Genomic DNA, 16,230 nt, shown 5'->3' on the forward strand with positions numbered 1-16,230 from the left:
GGTGTTGTCTCATTAAAAGGGAAATATCATCGGTTACGTGCAACCTATCGACTGTTCATTGAGCTTATCAACCACACTGGTATTACTTGGGATGCTGATAGAAACATAGTTTTTGCTCCTGAAGAAGTGTGGCAGAAGTTAATTATGGTGTGTGTAATAATATTTGGTTATCGCTTTAGTAATTTCTTCCTGCTTCCTTATTACCAGTCCCACAATTGTTGTTGCTGTTGTTGCTGTTTTTGACCATGTTATGGACTGGATCTCATTATAATGTTTTAGAACTTCTCAATTTACTGTTTGTATTGTCATTTTCATATCGTTTATGAATTTATATTTCAAAAGAGAAGAAATACAACACATTTAAATGCAGAAGTTGTAAAAACTACAAGCTGATGAAACAGACTTTCAGTCCTAACATTGCCAGTGGTATATACGCTTTTTCGTCTTCGCAAAGACCTGCCACATCTGATGAGGAAAGATTTCTTGATGAGGTGTACTTTAAGGAGATCGTTGATAGTAGAGAGGAAGAAGTTGTAGATGTTGTTACGTCAACGTCGAAGAAAAAGACAAAAAAATTAGTAGATTATGGTGGTGGTCATTCCAAGCACATGACAAATTCAAAAGGGAAAAGTGCTAAACTAGATGAATGTTTTGAAAAGTTTGTTGCATCTATGTCTTCAAGGGATGAACTAACCATAACAAAATTACAAAGGCTGGAAAAGAAAAACCAAAAACAACGTATGGAAGAATCAAGCTACATGAGTGTTGATGAAAATGAATTTATAATTGATGAGGACATGGATGTATTAAACAACATGGATGGTCTATCGGCTTTGCAGTATACGATTGCCGTCGAACTCTTCGATGACTTAAACTGGAGGAAGAAGTTCTTGAAAATGATACCTAGAAGACAGATTGATTACTTACAAACCTTGGAGCTGCAAGGACTTCCAAAGACCAAATGAGTCAGAATTTATTTTACAATGGTTATCTGCATAATGTTATTAGATGAATTCTAGCCGAACTGATTTACTTTTTATAATTATGCTTTAATGTAATTTGTCGGATTTTAAGTCAAAATATATAATGCATGTATTATACTACTTCTGCATATTACTTTAAGTGATGAAATGCATGTATTCTACTACTTCTGTATATTACTGTGAATGTTTTGATGTATCTATTAATAGGTTATAATTGCTAGGCAGTTTGTATGGTGTCTTCTGTTATTCAGAAGCCCTTGTGCAATGTCAAGTTGTGGCTCAGTATAAGTTTCGCTGATCAGAGCTGTGTAATCATCTCATCCTCCTCTATAAGAAATTATGTATAGATATAGTGTAGTTATAGATGATAAAGTCACATGTTGAGTTTCCGTATTCAATATGTTTAATTGAATTGCTGAGGATGAATTTCTGTATTCAGTAGTGTAGTTATAGATGATAAAGTCGCATCTTGAGTTTCTATTGCTGTCTGTTTAATTGAATTACTGAGGATGAGTTTCTATAAGCAGTAGTGTTATTATAGATGATAAAGTCATGTTGAGTTTCTGTATTCGGTATGTTTCTGTATTCTGTATTCAGGATTCAGCTTGTTTCTGTATTCTGTATCCAGGATGAGTTTCTGTATTCAACATGTTTTTGTGTTCTGTATTCTGTATTCAGGTTGAGTTTCTGTATTCAATATGTTTCTGTATTATGTATTTAGTATGAGTTTTTGTATTCTGTATTCAGCATGTTTATGTATTTTGTATTATGTATTCAGGATGAGTTTATGTATTCAGCATGTTTTTGTGTTCTATATTTTATATTCAGTATGTTTTTGTATTCAGTATGATATTGTATTATATATTCTATATTCAGCATGCTTCTGTATTCTGTGTTATGTATTTTGTATTCAGCATGTTTTTGTATTCTGTATTTTATATTTTGGATGAGTTTCTGTATTCTGTATTTTGTATTGAGTTTCTGTATTCAGTATATTTCTATACTTTGTATTCATGATGAGTTTCTATATTCAGCATGTTTTTGTATTCTATATTCAGGTTGAGTTTCTGTATTCAGTATATTTCTGTATTTAGGATGAGTTTCTGTATTCAGTAGTGTAGTTATAGATGATCGAAGTTTCTATTGTTGTCTGTTTAATTATAAGCAGTAGGATAGTTATAAAATAAACTTCAATTATTGAGTTCCTGTTTAGATCATGACCTTAAGTCACATGTTGCTGTCTGTTTAATTGATGATTTGAGGATGAGCTGTGTCAGGCTATGTTTATGCCAGGACTTTAGTTATAGTACTAGGGATGTTCTGCAATTCTGTAAGCATTGCTGTCTGTTTAATTGAAAAGTGTTTGACTGTGAAGATTGCTTCTAGTCCGTGACTTTGTAGCTCATTCTGTAATCTATCAACTACCTGAGGCATGGAAATACAAATGGCTATTTGTACTTGGCATGGATCCTTGCATAGCATGTGGGAAATTACTTTTGAATATTTCTTTTTCTTGTATGCTCGGATAATGTGGCTATTTGTTTTGCCCGTGACCTTAAGTCACATGTGGCTATTGTCATTTTGAATTATCAAGTCATTGTCATTCTTTCAATGTGGCTAGAAACTATATAAATGTAGAACATGTCTCAAAATTCAAAATTGTAAATGTAGTACAAGTCTCAAATTCGACATCGTAAAGTTTTTCTTTTCATTTAAGTTAATTGCTTCCGTCTTGTTAAATTTACTGTTATAGATATTTATATACAGTTAGATGTCAAACGAAATCGAGCATGATTCAAGTGATACCGATTCCGATGGTTCGTTGGAATCTGTGAGCACAACTTCTTCTACAGAGTTGATGGAATCTATGATTGGCCTCATATACTTAATAGAAACAGTCGAGAATCATTCAAAAATTGAAAGAATGCCTGCATGAATTCTACTTTAAGTGGCAGGGCTTACATGGAAGAAGTCTTGAATGGTCATCCTTTAAGATCATATGATCTTTTTAGGATGAGGCCTCATGTATTTAGAAAGTTATGCAATAGATTACGAGAGATAGACTTGCTTCAAGATCAATGTAATATATCAGTTGAAGAAGGCGTAGCCATGTGTCTTTATATTTTCAGCCAAAGTGCCCGTATGCGAGTAGTTGGCGATAGATTTCAACATTCTCTCGCAAGAGTACATTGGTGGGCAAAAAAAGTTTTGAGAGCATTAATTGGACTTTCTCAAACTATTATTAAATTTCGTAATAGAGGAAACGTTCAACCTGAAATTCTTGATAATCTAAAATGGTTCCCATACTTTCAGGTAAGATTCAAGTGTTACAATCCCTCACATGATATGTGCATTAATAATAGGATTTAATTCCATGTGTGTCTATTTGTGTTTCTTTTGTGTTTCTTTAAAAAGAACTGTATAGGTGCAATCGATGGCACACATGTAACAGCTTGGGCTATCTTATCGTGGGCGTAAAAGTACATTGACCCAAAATGTATTGGCCGCTTGCTATCACGACATGATGTTCACATTTGTCTGTAGTGGATGGGAAGGGATTGCAAATGACTCCCGAGTGTTCATTGATGCGGTTACAAGGGCTGAACATGCATTCCCTATGCCAACCGACAATAAGTACTAGACATATATATGTGTGAATGTTTTATTTATTTACTTAAACAATTTATTAACGGTAAACTAATGTACTATATAACATGCACAGATCAATTTTATCTCATCGACTTCGGATTTTCGAATGTACTGGGATTTTTGACTCATTATCGCGAGGAAATGTATCATTTGAATGATTTTAGTAGCATGGGGCGGGTTGCATATAGGGGCACACGTGAGCTATTTAATCATCGACATTCGTCATGCCGCAATGTGATTGAGAGATGTTTTGGTGTATTGAAGGCCAAATTTCCGATCCTTAAATTTATGCCTAATTATAGTTTCCAACGACAAAGGTTATTCCCCATAGTTTGTTGTGCTTTGCAAAACTTCATCCGACAAGAGGATATGACTGATAACTTGTTTCACAACACAATGTTGAAGACATGCCGCTCAATAATAGTCGAAAGACAAACGCCGATGAAGATATCATTCATCTAGATTTGTCGCAACAAATACAAAGGCCTGAGCTTAGAGACTCCATTGCTACTCATATGTGGAATGATTACGCCAATCGTGATTGACGACGACGCTAGTTTATTTTGTGTCATCGTATTATTAAATTATGAATGCGTTATTATGATTTTTATTTGATGACTAAATAACGCCAACTAATATTCGTGAACTTCCTAATTCTAAAAGTTAATATATTGTAAAGATTTCTTACCTATATAAAATAAAATTCAAAAAAAGAAAGAAAACAAAATAAAACATGGAGAACATTCTACTGAACAAAATTTTCATTTTTTTCTCATGAAAAATTGAAATCACAAATGTGACAAAACAAATTTTCATTTTCAATAATTATGAAAATAAAGAATGAGAATTGGTGAATTTTTCTGAAAAAATGAAAGTGAGAAATCTCTCTGGGTGCATTTGTTTTTTTTAAGATTAAGATGTCTGAATCTGAATACATATCTGAATATTAAGATGTGATATCTGAATCTGAATAGAGATTTATTAAAACTGTTTGTTTTTTAAAAATCTGAATATATCTTAATTATATTTTTAACTAATTACTCCCTCCGTATACAAATAGATGACGTTTTGAGAGAATTTTTTTGTCTTTAAATAGATGACGTTTTGAGAATTTTAAGGTAATTTTTACATATTTGCCCTTTTCTCTTTCTTTCCATTATGAAAAAAAAATGAAAGAATATTATTTAAATATAAATAGAAAGGATAAAACAGTAAAATGAAGATAAATTTTGTCTCGAAAAGAGAGATATTGGTATTAATGATGATGACTAAAACGTCTACTATTAGTAGACAGAGGGAGTAAAAAACTATGTTAACTAATTAATTATTGGGTTTGTGAAGACGTGCAGTTAGTACAGCAAGGAAAAAAAATTTAACTAATTAATTATAGTGATTAATTAACATCTAAATTCTATTAAGTTGGGAAAGTGTCAGTTAATAGATTAGATCCTTTCAGAGATAATAAGTGGATTTTTTAATTAAAAAACAAACACTCTTAATGGGCCAATATTAAGAGGTGTATTAAGACTCATTAAGTCCAAACAAATTAATCCAACTTTTTTTTTTTTCTTTAAAGACTAAAGATGCATTTATTTAAATTTAATAGATCTTAAAATATCTCTTAATTTAATGATTCAGATTTGAAGCAAATAAGAGCGTTTTTTTTCTTTTTAAATTTGACCACTTATTATATCTTAATATATCTAAATCATTAAGTGTTAAAACTCGAGCTTAATTTTATTGAGACCTTAATGCGCGGAGAAGTACCATACTAGAGCTGCATGTATACTTGCAAATCGGGATTTTTTGGTTTGATTCCTGCCTCAGTTCCACTTTCTTTAACATTATTTAATTTTATTTAAATTTTAAAATATAGATTTTGTCTCTTACGACGTAGTTACTTTTTATATTTTCTGCAAATCCTGTAATATAACTTCACAAGTATTATAAAGCATTATATATTATTATTATTTAATTTATTTTTTATTTATAATATAGGGAGTATTGTTCTCGTTCGTAGTTTCAATTCTTTTTTTCCGTCTCTTTTAAGATCAAAATATGAATATCTTATTATTTTACTGTTTTTCTATAATTAAATTTCAAAATTATTTTTCAATAACTTGAATTTATTTTCTCATTAAGAAATAAGTTTAATATCTTAATTTTAACATAAGTTTCTATCAATATTATTCATTTAAATTAATATTTTATTTTATTTTATATATTTGTTAATTGTCTAATATTTTTGGAAAAATAATTATTCAGATGTATTCAGATATTTGAAAAACAAACAGTCTTCTTATATCGTAATTCAGATTTAGAGATAACATCTTAATATTTAGATGTATATTAAGATTCAGATATCTTAATCTTATAAAAAGCAAATGCATCCAAACTTACGTATTACATGTGTAATAAACTAACTTACTTATTACATGTGATTAATTTGTATACGTAAATTAATTCTGTATTTTTTGAAAATATGTTGTTATTATTATTATTGAAGTATTCTAAATTCAAATCCTTTTAACATTGTTTCCCTCCTTTTTATGTGAAATAAGAGATTTTTATTACAAGCATTTTCTCCTCCACTATGAATCCATGATAAAGTTACGTGAATGTCATAAAAATATTAATTTTAAACCACAGAAATTAATAAAATAAAAAAAAATTGATTTTTCTTAAGATGTACATTTGATCAGCATTTAATATTTTTAATTTTTACGAAAATATTTTAAATATTTATAAAAATTTAACCCAATTTTTTTAAAAAAATTATATAATATTTTAATTATATTTGAATAAAATTTAAATTAAATATAAAAATTTTATTTTATATTTAAATCTTCCATAAAGATGTGTTTTATTAAATATTTATGGTGCAAATGTGGAATATTACGCTCGGTATAAAAATTGAATTAAGAAAATCGACATTGCAAAAATTTATTCAATTACTATTATGACCCAAAGTCCCAAACAATGAAACTTTAAAAGGACTAAATATATATATATATATATATATATTTTTTTTTTTTTTTAAGTTAGAGGACTGATGAAAATAAATTTATAGTCTGAAATCATTTTTTTTTACTGTGCTTAGCTGAGAGCCCATTTGGGAATAGGCAAAAGCCCAAAATACCACAAAAAAGTCCACATCACAATTTCTAAAAACCCTACGCTAAATCCCCCCTTCTTCCAGTCTCCGTTACACTCCCCAACATCGGAAGGAACTCTCGGCATGATCTCTGCAATAATCAAAATTCAATCCATATCCTTTTTGATCAGTCAGAGCATTGGGCGTCGCTTGTTGAATTTAAATTTCAAAAAAACGATGTCAGCCTTATCGAGAGGCCTCATTCTCGTCTCTGTCAGCATTTCTCTATCAATACGACGAAAACCACATTGAATCCCATTAAAGCATCGGATTACTGTTTCGTTTGAGCAGCAGGAAGTTTAGCAGCGACGCGTTGATTGATGGCAGCGAGATCGAGGCCAGAGCTTCTCGAATAATCGAAGCTAAGGCAGGTGAAATGACACTTAACTCTAGGCGTACTGGCCTCATAGCTGTCAAGTGTGGTATGAAAGCTATTTGGGACAAGTGGGGTAAAAGAGTTCCCATCAGCGTTCTCTGGGTCGACGATAATATTGTCTCTCAGGTCAAAACTGTCGAAAAGAAGGAATCTTTGCCTTACAGGTATGTTTTTTCGTATGCCATTTGCAGCTTTGGCTTTCACATTGTGTTCATGACTCATTTTTTGGCTTCCTGAAGATTTTTAGATTAAAATTTGGATCCCAGTGTACTTTTTTAGCTCAATTGTTGTTCCAGGACCATTAATGACTGCAATTTTTACTGTGGTGATGGTGGTAGTTAGATTGGTTGCGGACAGAAGAAGCCCAAACATTTGACGAAGCCTGATTGGGTCATTTTCGGGCTCAAGGTGTTCCGTTGAAGAGAAAATTGAGGGGAATTTCCTGTGACGAAGATGCTCTTCTTCCTCTGGGTACATCCTTGGTGTTCGCCATTTTGTTCCTGGCCAATATGTTGATATCACCGGAATCACAAAAGGGAAAGGTTTTCAGGTGGATTTACCTCTTGTTCTTGTTCTTGCTTTTGTCCCCTTTTTTGTTTATCAATTCCTGTTTTGTATGTGTCTTTCCTTTCCATTTGCTGAGAACATGCCCATATGAAAGTGAATGGGGTTCATTTAAGATAAATCATTAAGCTGTTGTGATTTTCGTAACACCATATTTTATGCTTATATCATCATGGCTTCACCCGCTGATGTTTTATTTCCCCAGGGTGTAATGAAAAGGTGGAATTTTGATGGAGGGCCTGCAAGTCATGGTAATTCAAAAGCACATGAACTGGGGGTTCTACAGGTCAAAGGGATACTCCTGGAAAGGTTTGTCTTCATTTTGGGTTCATGTCTCTCCAAGTTCTTTTCTTTTGGGGATCATAAAATGTCTGTTCGATTACAAAACAAAAGGAAATAGTTTTGATTTAGTTTTGTGGCTTGGTTATAATGTTTGTTTGTTTGCTGTAATAGGTATTTAAAGGAAAAAAGATGCCTGGCCGAATGGGTGAAAGCAGAGGACTGTACAAAATGTTTGGGTCTACAAAGTTGAACCGGCTAGGAATTTAATTTGGGTGAGAGGCCAGGTATGATTCTGGATTCCCTCCCCAAATTAGTTGTCAAATAGGTGGTTGAAAGCTTAAGTTGAAACAGTATCCTTGGTGGAGGCACTCTGAACGAACAACATTGAAAAAATTACATACATGGGTCATGGCTTATGAGATTGTTTAGCAGGAGTAGCTTTGGGTTTATTTGGCTTTTTATTTTCTACTGGTCATGATTATATAAGATAAAGAGTGAAAATGCCGTGCAAGTCAGTATCCAAGGCTTCTTACTGTTTTGCAGGTCCCAGGTGCTGAAGGGAACTTTGTATTTATAAAAGACGCGTGTTACAAAAAGCCTGATGTTTCAATACTCCCATTTCCCACTCATTTTCCCGCTGAAGACGAGGAAGAGTCCGCATTGGAACCTCTGGTTGCCGATCTCGGGGATGTAGAATCCATTTATGGCGGCAGATTGATCAAGCCGGAGTTAATTTTTTAGATTATTCCCCAGAAAAAGCTTGTTTCGTAGGTTTTGTCAGGAAGTCGCATGGGCAATTTACAGATATGCTACGGCAGCTCTAGTGCGTTTAATGGTTTTTGTTTCTGTAATGTGTTATTCTTCCCTCGTCCCAAGAAAGGGCAATTGATAATCGTGGAGAACTTTGAGCTTGGAATTTTGGTCCAAATAATGAGCAGCAACATTGTGAACGTTGAACTTCAGACTGGATGGTCTATGGTCTTTTACTTTTTTGCTAGAGTACAAACAAACAAGAGTTTTCATAGTGATAGCATCATTAAGAAAGAAAGAAAGAAAGAAAGGGAACATTTTATTTTATAGCAGATTACCAAAACCGTCAGCAGATAATAGTAGTGATAATCGGCATAACCTTTTTTTTTTTTAACTAATGCTTCAAGTTTGTGATATACTGTAATGAAGAAGAAGCAATAAGGCATGATTCTAAGGCATCAAGTTATTTATGTGCAAAAAGTTATTAGACTGATGGTATAATGAGACAAATTTCATATTTCAAAAAATAAATAAATGAAACAAATTTCATGTATTTGCTAACCAATTAAAGGGTAGTTAATGCTTTTGTTTTTTGAAGATTAGAGTAATTAATACTAGTAATTGCCCCATTAATTAGTATTTTAATGGGCTATATATCTTTGCAGTCCAACTATAGGAAGGCTTTAATTCTGTCCAATATGGCAATATAATATAATAAAACCCACATCCCCTCCTCTGTCTCTCTCTCTGCAACTCTTAAAAGAGGAAAGAAAACAATCCCTAATTTCATGAAGGACTTGGACCACCACGTTACAGCTCATGAATGCTGTGGCATCTGCTCCGAGCACAGCCGACAGCTGGAAGATGAATCACGCTGGATCCCTCCACAACATCCGCCACAGAGCCGCCTACCGCCGCCTCTGCACCAACTGCGTCCTCAAGAACAACGCCGGCGCCTTCTGCCCAATCTGCCTCAAAGTCTACGACGAAGGCCGCTGTCCTCCGCCTCCACTCCGCCTCATGTGCCTTAGATGTCCCTCCATTGCCCACTCCTCCTGCGTCGCTTCCACCAGCGGCCCCGCCACTCCCCGCCGCTTCACCTGCCCTACTTGCTCGAACCCCAGCTTCGTGTTCTTCAAGTTCAGGCGTCAAACCGATGACGTCGAGGACACTAGGAGACTGATTGACGAGAATTCATCGAAAGCGCTCGTGGTCGCTGCCAAGGTCGCTTCCATTTCGATGAACAGAGCTGCCACGCAGGCGAGGTTCGAGGCGGAAAGAAGAGTGAAAGACGCAATCATTGCGAAGAAGAAAGCCAGGGACGCATTAGAGAGGTTGGTTTACTTAGCTGGGAAAGAGAAAGAGATGAATGACATTCCTAATTACAATCAAAATAGGCTCCTTGGTGTTAAAAAGACCAGAACCTGAAATAATTTCAGTAGAATTCTGTCTCTGTCAGCTGTTTTTTTCATTTACATTTTGTGCATTGAGTCGATGTAACTAGTCATGATGTTGAAAACTTGATCGTTTCAATGAAAACTCAATCCAACTTGTTTGCATTTGAATTCTTTTCTATCAAAAAGAAATGTTTTTTTTTTTAATTGCTTAACAAGTAGTCGTGTATGTAGTAGTACATGGAAGGAAGAAAGAAAGAAAGAATCTTTCTTCATCCTAACTATACACGACACAAAAAACCATGGAAGTAATAGTCCTATAGACATACATTACTTCAAAAACAATTTTTAACTATAAATTAAAATGAAGACGTAATGGTGACTTGGTGAAGCTACCTCTCTGTCCTCATTCTTGTAAAATTCAGTTCTGTAAACCTCCAAGGTATTTCGCACCACTTGCCGGAATAAATTCTCGGCCACCAAGGTATGTGTCCACAGTCATCGTGACGCTTCTTCTCTGTTAATTACATGGAAACCCTTCCACTTAACTCTTTGTGCCGTGTTAGATCCAGGACCTCTGTTTGCATACTCAGCATAGTAAAGTGTATCCAGTGCAAAGTTTCCTTCCCATGGATACCATCAGCTGGCTGAATAAAATCTCCAAGCTGAGATTCCATCACGATAGTCCTCGAGTACTCCTTCCATGGCCGGCCGAGGTATGTCTCGATCTTGAATCGGTCCGGGAACAGCAGTTGTTCTGGAACGATTCTGCAGTTGTGGATAACCAGAGCGGATTTCTGTTGAGCTTCTTTCGTCCGTGAGCAGTGACCGTGTTCTTTTGTTCATCCATAGGCTTTCTGACAACGATCAAACTATTCTGGATGACGACGGAAAGAGTCGCCGAAGATAAAATCGACAGTTCCCGATATAACGCAGTTCCGATAGAATTGTCGTAGAGATTGAAGGTAGAGTGTGTCCTGGTAACCGTCCATTCTACAGTTATAGAAAACTGCCATGTCGCCTTGTACTCGTAAGGCCACTGCTTGATGTCCTTTGGGACCAGCTGTGTTTTGGAATCCCATTCCTTTGCATACGAATTTTGGTGCTTGAACCCCAAATGTAGCAGTGTTCATGGTGGTGACTCCATCCAGAGCGTAACTTACCTTATTGGTGACAATTGTCTTCCTAGGTCCATCTCCGTACATGAATATATTCTCCATGTACTTCTCGACCAATATTTTCTCGTTATAAACTCCGGCTTTCACATATATGACGAATCTATCCTTGTTGCCTTTCGGGTAACTAGCAAGCGCCTCGGCGATCGTCTTAATTTTCCACTCCCATCTGGAGCCACGACTGCATTAGGCTGCAAATTCGCGTTATTGTTGCTAGCCAGAAGCTTCCTGTCTCCTGACGACACCCATTCAGGAGTTCCGTCTCCATTACTGTCTTCTTCTTTTGCCTCCTTGAGACTCCTCCCAGCAGTGGCATTTGCGATAATTGAATTGTTTCCAGTAGCCAAGTTCAAAGCTCCAAGCAGCTTTGAGACAACCGAAACGATAGCTATGCGTTACTCGTCAGTTGAGTAGCATCAATCATCCGTCTGATACGGCGGACCGAACTTCCGGTGCCTCCTGAAATCCGTCTACACAAGTTTCCTGATAGGAAATGACAGCCGTCAACCAATTCTGAATCTCGAGCTCTCTATCCGCAACGGTTTTCTCATTTTCTTCAGTGACGGCTGCTAACGAGCTCCTTAATTCGTAAATAGCGTATCCCATGAGATCCTTGCAATCGTTTAACGCCATCTTTTGCCGTTTGTCGTCTTTATTTGCAAGTTTCGTGTAAACACCTTCCGTGTGGTTCAAGGCCTTGCTTATCTCTTCCATTGCCACGTTAATTGCTGCTTGTAGGAAATCTTTTGGAGTAGCGCTTTCGTTATTAGCCATTGAGGTCAGGCTCTTAACACATGTAGCCTTATAATCTGTGCCGGAACAGACAGAAGCTACGGATTTTGGAGGTTGACTTGAGGCAGCGTCGTCCTCGGCGGCAGTGCCGCGCTGTTGTTCTTATTTACACCAACAATTACACCAATACATACTCCTACTACGAGGATGATCGACACCCCCGCACAACGGGTTTACTACTCATTTTATTTTATTATTTTTATTTTTTATTATTTATTTATATATATTTTTTATTGCTGTGAAGATCATTGTCTGATGTGAATTTTTTTTTTTTTTTTTTTTTTTTTTTTTATATGAGAAACATGTTCCAAATTTAGATTTGAAGAAGAAGATCATCCACAGAACAAAAGATCGGTCATTGTTTGATTTAGCCTCCGACATGCTCGTAATTAGCCAGTCAATGATTTTTCTTTAGCTATTTTAAGGCTACTCTCTAAATCAACCACTGCCATGCATATACCTTTAACGTAGCTTTGCCATTCATTCCTTGTTAATTATACACGTTGACAATTAAAGCTTCTGATAGTAAACAAAAGGTTTCAAAACATGTCTATCTTATCTAAATTTTAATTAAAAAAAAGAAGAAACCATGTTGTCCAGTAAACGAAAGTTCAGTTTCTTGCTATTGAAGTTTCCTTATTCATCAGTCAATGATAGACTGATTAGCTCAAGTGCTAAGGACCTATTCTTTTAACACGAGGATCTCAAGTCTGAACCTAGCTTGTGGACGAAGAAACTATCGGATAGAAATCTCTTACATTTTATTGCTCGATTCTAGTGGAGTTGCGAATTCATGATCTTCCCGAGAGATCGTATAACTGATTTCGATATCTGAGACTAGAAAAATAAAACCTTATTCATCACACATGAAGAGTGAAGCTAAGTGAATAAATGAGTGATAGCATGAAAAAAAAATCTTGGATGTGGGAATTTCACTTTTGGAGAGTTTCTGCACAATTTCGGTTCTTCTTGATGGGCTTTGGGGGCGTAATGTAAAAACGGCCCATTGGGAAAGAGTGAACCGGATAAACGGATTTGGTATTGTCTGTCAGTGAGCATCATCCATGAGTCTCAACAATGTCTTCATCCGTACATCTCCTCCAAGGTATAGCCAACCCACAATTCTAGATAAACAACCTCCCAAAGCCTCACCTTACACCACTTCTTCAAGCTCTGGACTCTTGCTCAACCATGGCTGACCTCAAGCAATGCCATTCCCAATTGATTAAACTAGGACTCTCCACTGACAATCACTCAATGGGTCGAATCGTCAAGTTCCTGCAATCTCCCAAAATGGCGACTTAGACTACGCTCTCCAAGTGTTTGATACAATGCCCCAACCAGATGCTTTCGTTTACAACACTATAATGAGAGGTTACTTGTTACACAAATTACCGCAAAGTTGTCCTCCTTTTGTATCGGAAGATGCTGGGTGACCAAGTTATGCCCAACAACTTCACATTCCCTAGTGTTGTTAGAGCTTGTTCTGTTTGTAATGCTGTAATAGAAGGGAAGCAGATCCATGCCCATGTTTTGAAACTCGGGGTTTGGATCAGATGAATTCACTCTGAACAATCTGATACACATGTATCTAAATTTTGAGTGTTTGGATGATGCAAGGAGGGTCTTTGATAAGATGGATGATAGAGACTTTGTTTCGTGGACTACATTGATTTCTGGGTATGCTCAATGGGGATATGTAGATGAAGCTCTTGCCATTTTCGAGTTGATGCCTGAGAGGAACTCTGCTACTTGGAATGCTATAATGCTGCATTTGTGCAGAGTAACCGTTTTCATGAGGCCATGGCCTTGTTTGAAAAATGAGGGCCGAAAAGGTGAAGTTGGACAAATTTGTTGCTGCTAGTATGCTATCAGCTTGTACAGGTTTAGGTGCTTTGGAGATTGGGCAGTGGATACATGAATATATTGAGAAGAATGGAGATTGAATTGGACTCAAAACTTGCTACAACTGTTATTGATATGTATTGCAAGTGTGGTTGCTTGGAGAAAGCTCTTGAAGTTTTTAAATCATTGCCAAACAGAGGGCTTTCGTCGTGGAATTGCATGATTGGTGGCTTAGCAATTCACGGAAAGGGAGATGCTGCAATCGAACTCTTCAAGGAGATGGAGAAGGAATTAGTAGCTCCCGATAGCATCACTTTTGTGAATCTCCTCAGTGCATGTGCTCATTCAGGTCTGGTTGAGGGTCGTCATTTCTTCAAGTACATGGTTGAAGTTCACGGAATTGAGCCTAGAATGGAGCATTTTGGGTGTATGGTCGATTTGCTTGGAAGAGCTGGGCTATTTGGAAGAAGCTAGAAACTTAATAGATGAAATGCCGGAGAGTCCTGAGGTTGGAGTTCTCGGCGCACTTCTCGGAGCTTGTAAAATCCACAAAAACATCGATTTGGGGAAGAAATAGGGAAAAAAGTGATCGAACTAGATCCAAACAATAGCAGCCGATATGTGATCTTAGCGAATTTGTATGCAAATGCCGGAAGGTGGGAAGATGTAGCGAATATTAGAAAACTGATGAATGATAGAGGTGTGAAGGAAGTTGCAGGCTTTTCATGATCGAATTGGAAGGCGTCATTATGGATTTTATGCAGGAGGAAGAGCTAATCCTGAATATATGCTAAAGTTGATTAGATGCTGAAAAGTATAAGATGTGTTGGCTATGTCCCTGACACTGATGGAGTAGTTCACGACATAGACGAGGAGGAGGAAAAGGAGAATCCTTTATATTACCATAGTGAGAAACTTGCTATTGCCTTTGGCCTGTTGAAGAGTAAACCTGGACAAGTTCTTCGAATCACAAAAATTTGAGAGTTTGTAAAGACTGTCACCAGGCAAGCAAGCTTATTTCCAAGGTCTATGATCTTCAGATTATTGTAAGGGACAGGAATCGATTTCACCACTTCAAAGATGGCCAATGTTCCTGTAATGACTATTGGTGCAAGATTGATTAGCTAGAAATGTGACAATACACAACCAGATATTGGATACATATTTACAAACAGAAATTAGAATATCTTCATCATATATTTAAGTTTTTGAATCAAAAGTTACAGAACTCATGATAGTTCGCTGTAAATTTTATGAGGGGGAGTATATAATACACGTGATTGTGAACCTAGCTCGGCTAATTAAGTCTGGTTTGTTTAGTGAGCACATGCAGTTTTTCGAAAACCTTCTTAATATTTATGCTTGTTGATCATAGAAAGGGAAACTAATAATTTTATTAAAAGGCTTGCTTAGTTGATAAAGTTATGTTTAGCTACTAATAATCATTTGTAACGATCTTACCTGGTTAATTTATTAATAAATCATTGACATTATTATGTTGCCATATATATAAGCTCAAATGCCCATCTGATTGTTATATATCTAAATGACAAACCCAAACTATGGTTTATCCGAAATGAAATTCCTAGACAATATGGTCGTTGAACTTGGTGAGAATTGCGTTGAGCTTATGATTTGTCAATGGCTTCTCTTGTATGTCGTCGAGACCAGCTTGCATGAACTCCTTGTTATCATCAACTGAACTACCGGAAGAAGACAATTCCGGCTATGAAGGTGCCAATGCCCATTTCGCGAAGTTTCTTGGTGGCTTTGATCCCATCCATTACAGGCATTTCCCGGTCCATGAGAATCAAATCAAATTTATTGGAGTTGGAGCCAAATAATAAATCCACAGCTTCCTTTCCGTTTTGACCACCTGTTTTTCTATGCCGAGCTTTCCGAGTAGAATTTTGTATTGCAGTGGAGTCATCATGCAGTCATCAACAACAAGTGCCCTCAGCTTACTTGAACTCATACTTAAAATTTCCCAACTTTTTTTATATAGCAGTACTCCGTATAATAATATTATCGTGTAGGCAGAGTTTTATACTGGTTCAATCTCTTATTTTATTAGTTCCAACTCTCTATATGTAATATAAAGATGCATGAAGATTTAATGTCATGTAAGTTGTGCTTTATACTACTCATTCTAATCTTATTGCAAGTAAAATATTATGAATAACTTACTTATATACATGAATATGTAATGCAACACAGAGTACATGAATCAAACCAACATGATTGTCATTCGATTCGAATTGAATAA

The 16,230-nt window shown here is 35.8% G+C and overlaps 1 protein-coding gene and 3 pseudogenes across 1 annotated transcript; 3 read left to right on the forward strand and 1 right to left on the reverse strand.

The window, feature by feature from the left end:
* Positions 1 to 2,945: 2,945 nt before the first annotated feature.
* Positions 2,946 to 3,624, forward strand: LOC139883486 (uncharacterized). Its single transcript, XM_071867662.1, has 2 exons — positions 2,946 to 3,296; positions 3,436 to 3,624. The coding sequence occupies exons 1-2, from the start codon at positions 2,946 to 2,948 to the stop codon at positions 3,622 to 3,624; spliced, it is 540 nt and encodes a 179-aa protein (XP_071723763.1).
* Positions 3,625 to 6,963: 3,339 nt separating this feature from the next.
* LOC139883495 (large ribosomal subunit protein uL3m-like) lies at positions 6,964 to 8,726 on the forward strand (annotated as a pseudogene).
* A 1,924-nt stretch (positions 8,727 to 10,650) lies between these two features.
* LOC139883487 (probable pectinesterase/pectinesterase inhibitor 58) lies at positions 10,651 to 12,286 on the reverse strand (annotated as a pseudogene).
* A 724-nt stretch (positions 12,287 to 13,010) lies between these two features.
* LOC139883488 (pentatricopeptide repeat-containing protein At5g66520-like) lies at positions 13,011 to 15,088 on the forward strand (annotated as a pseudogene).
* Positions 15,089 to 16,230: the final 1,142 nt, after the last annotated feature.

Source organism: Rutidosis leptorrhynchoides, unplaced genomic scaffold, assembly GCF_046630445.1.
Source record: "Rutidosis leptorrhynchoides isolate AG116_Rl617_1_P2 unplaced genomic scaffold, CSIRO_AGI_Rlap_v1 contig408, whole genome shotgun sequence".
Classification (NCBI taxonomy): Eukaryota; Viridiplantae; Streptophyta; class Magnoliopsida; order Asterales; family Asteraceae; genus Rutidosis; species Rutidosis leptorrhynchoides.

What these genes read in the sequence shown, in the direction of transcription:
- LOC139883486 (XM_071867662.1), top strand. Translation starts at nt 2,946, where the DNA reads ATGGAAGAAGTCTTGAATGGTCATCCTTTAAGATCATATGATCTTTTT. An exon ending in AATGGTTCCCATACTTTCAG is followed by an intron (nt 3,297 to 3,435) that starts GTAAGATTCAAG and finishes CACATGTAACAG; the next exon opens with CTTGGGCTATCTTATCGTGG.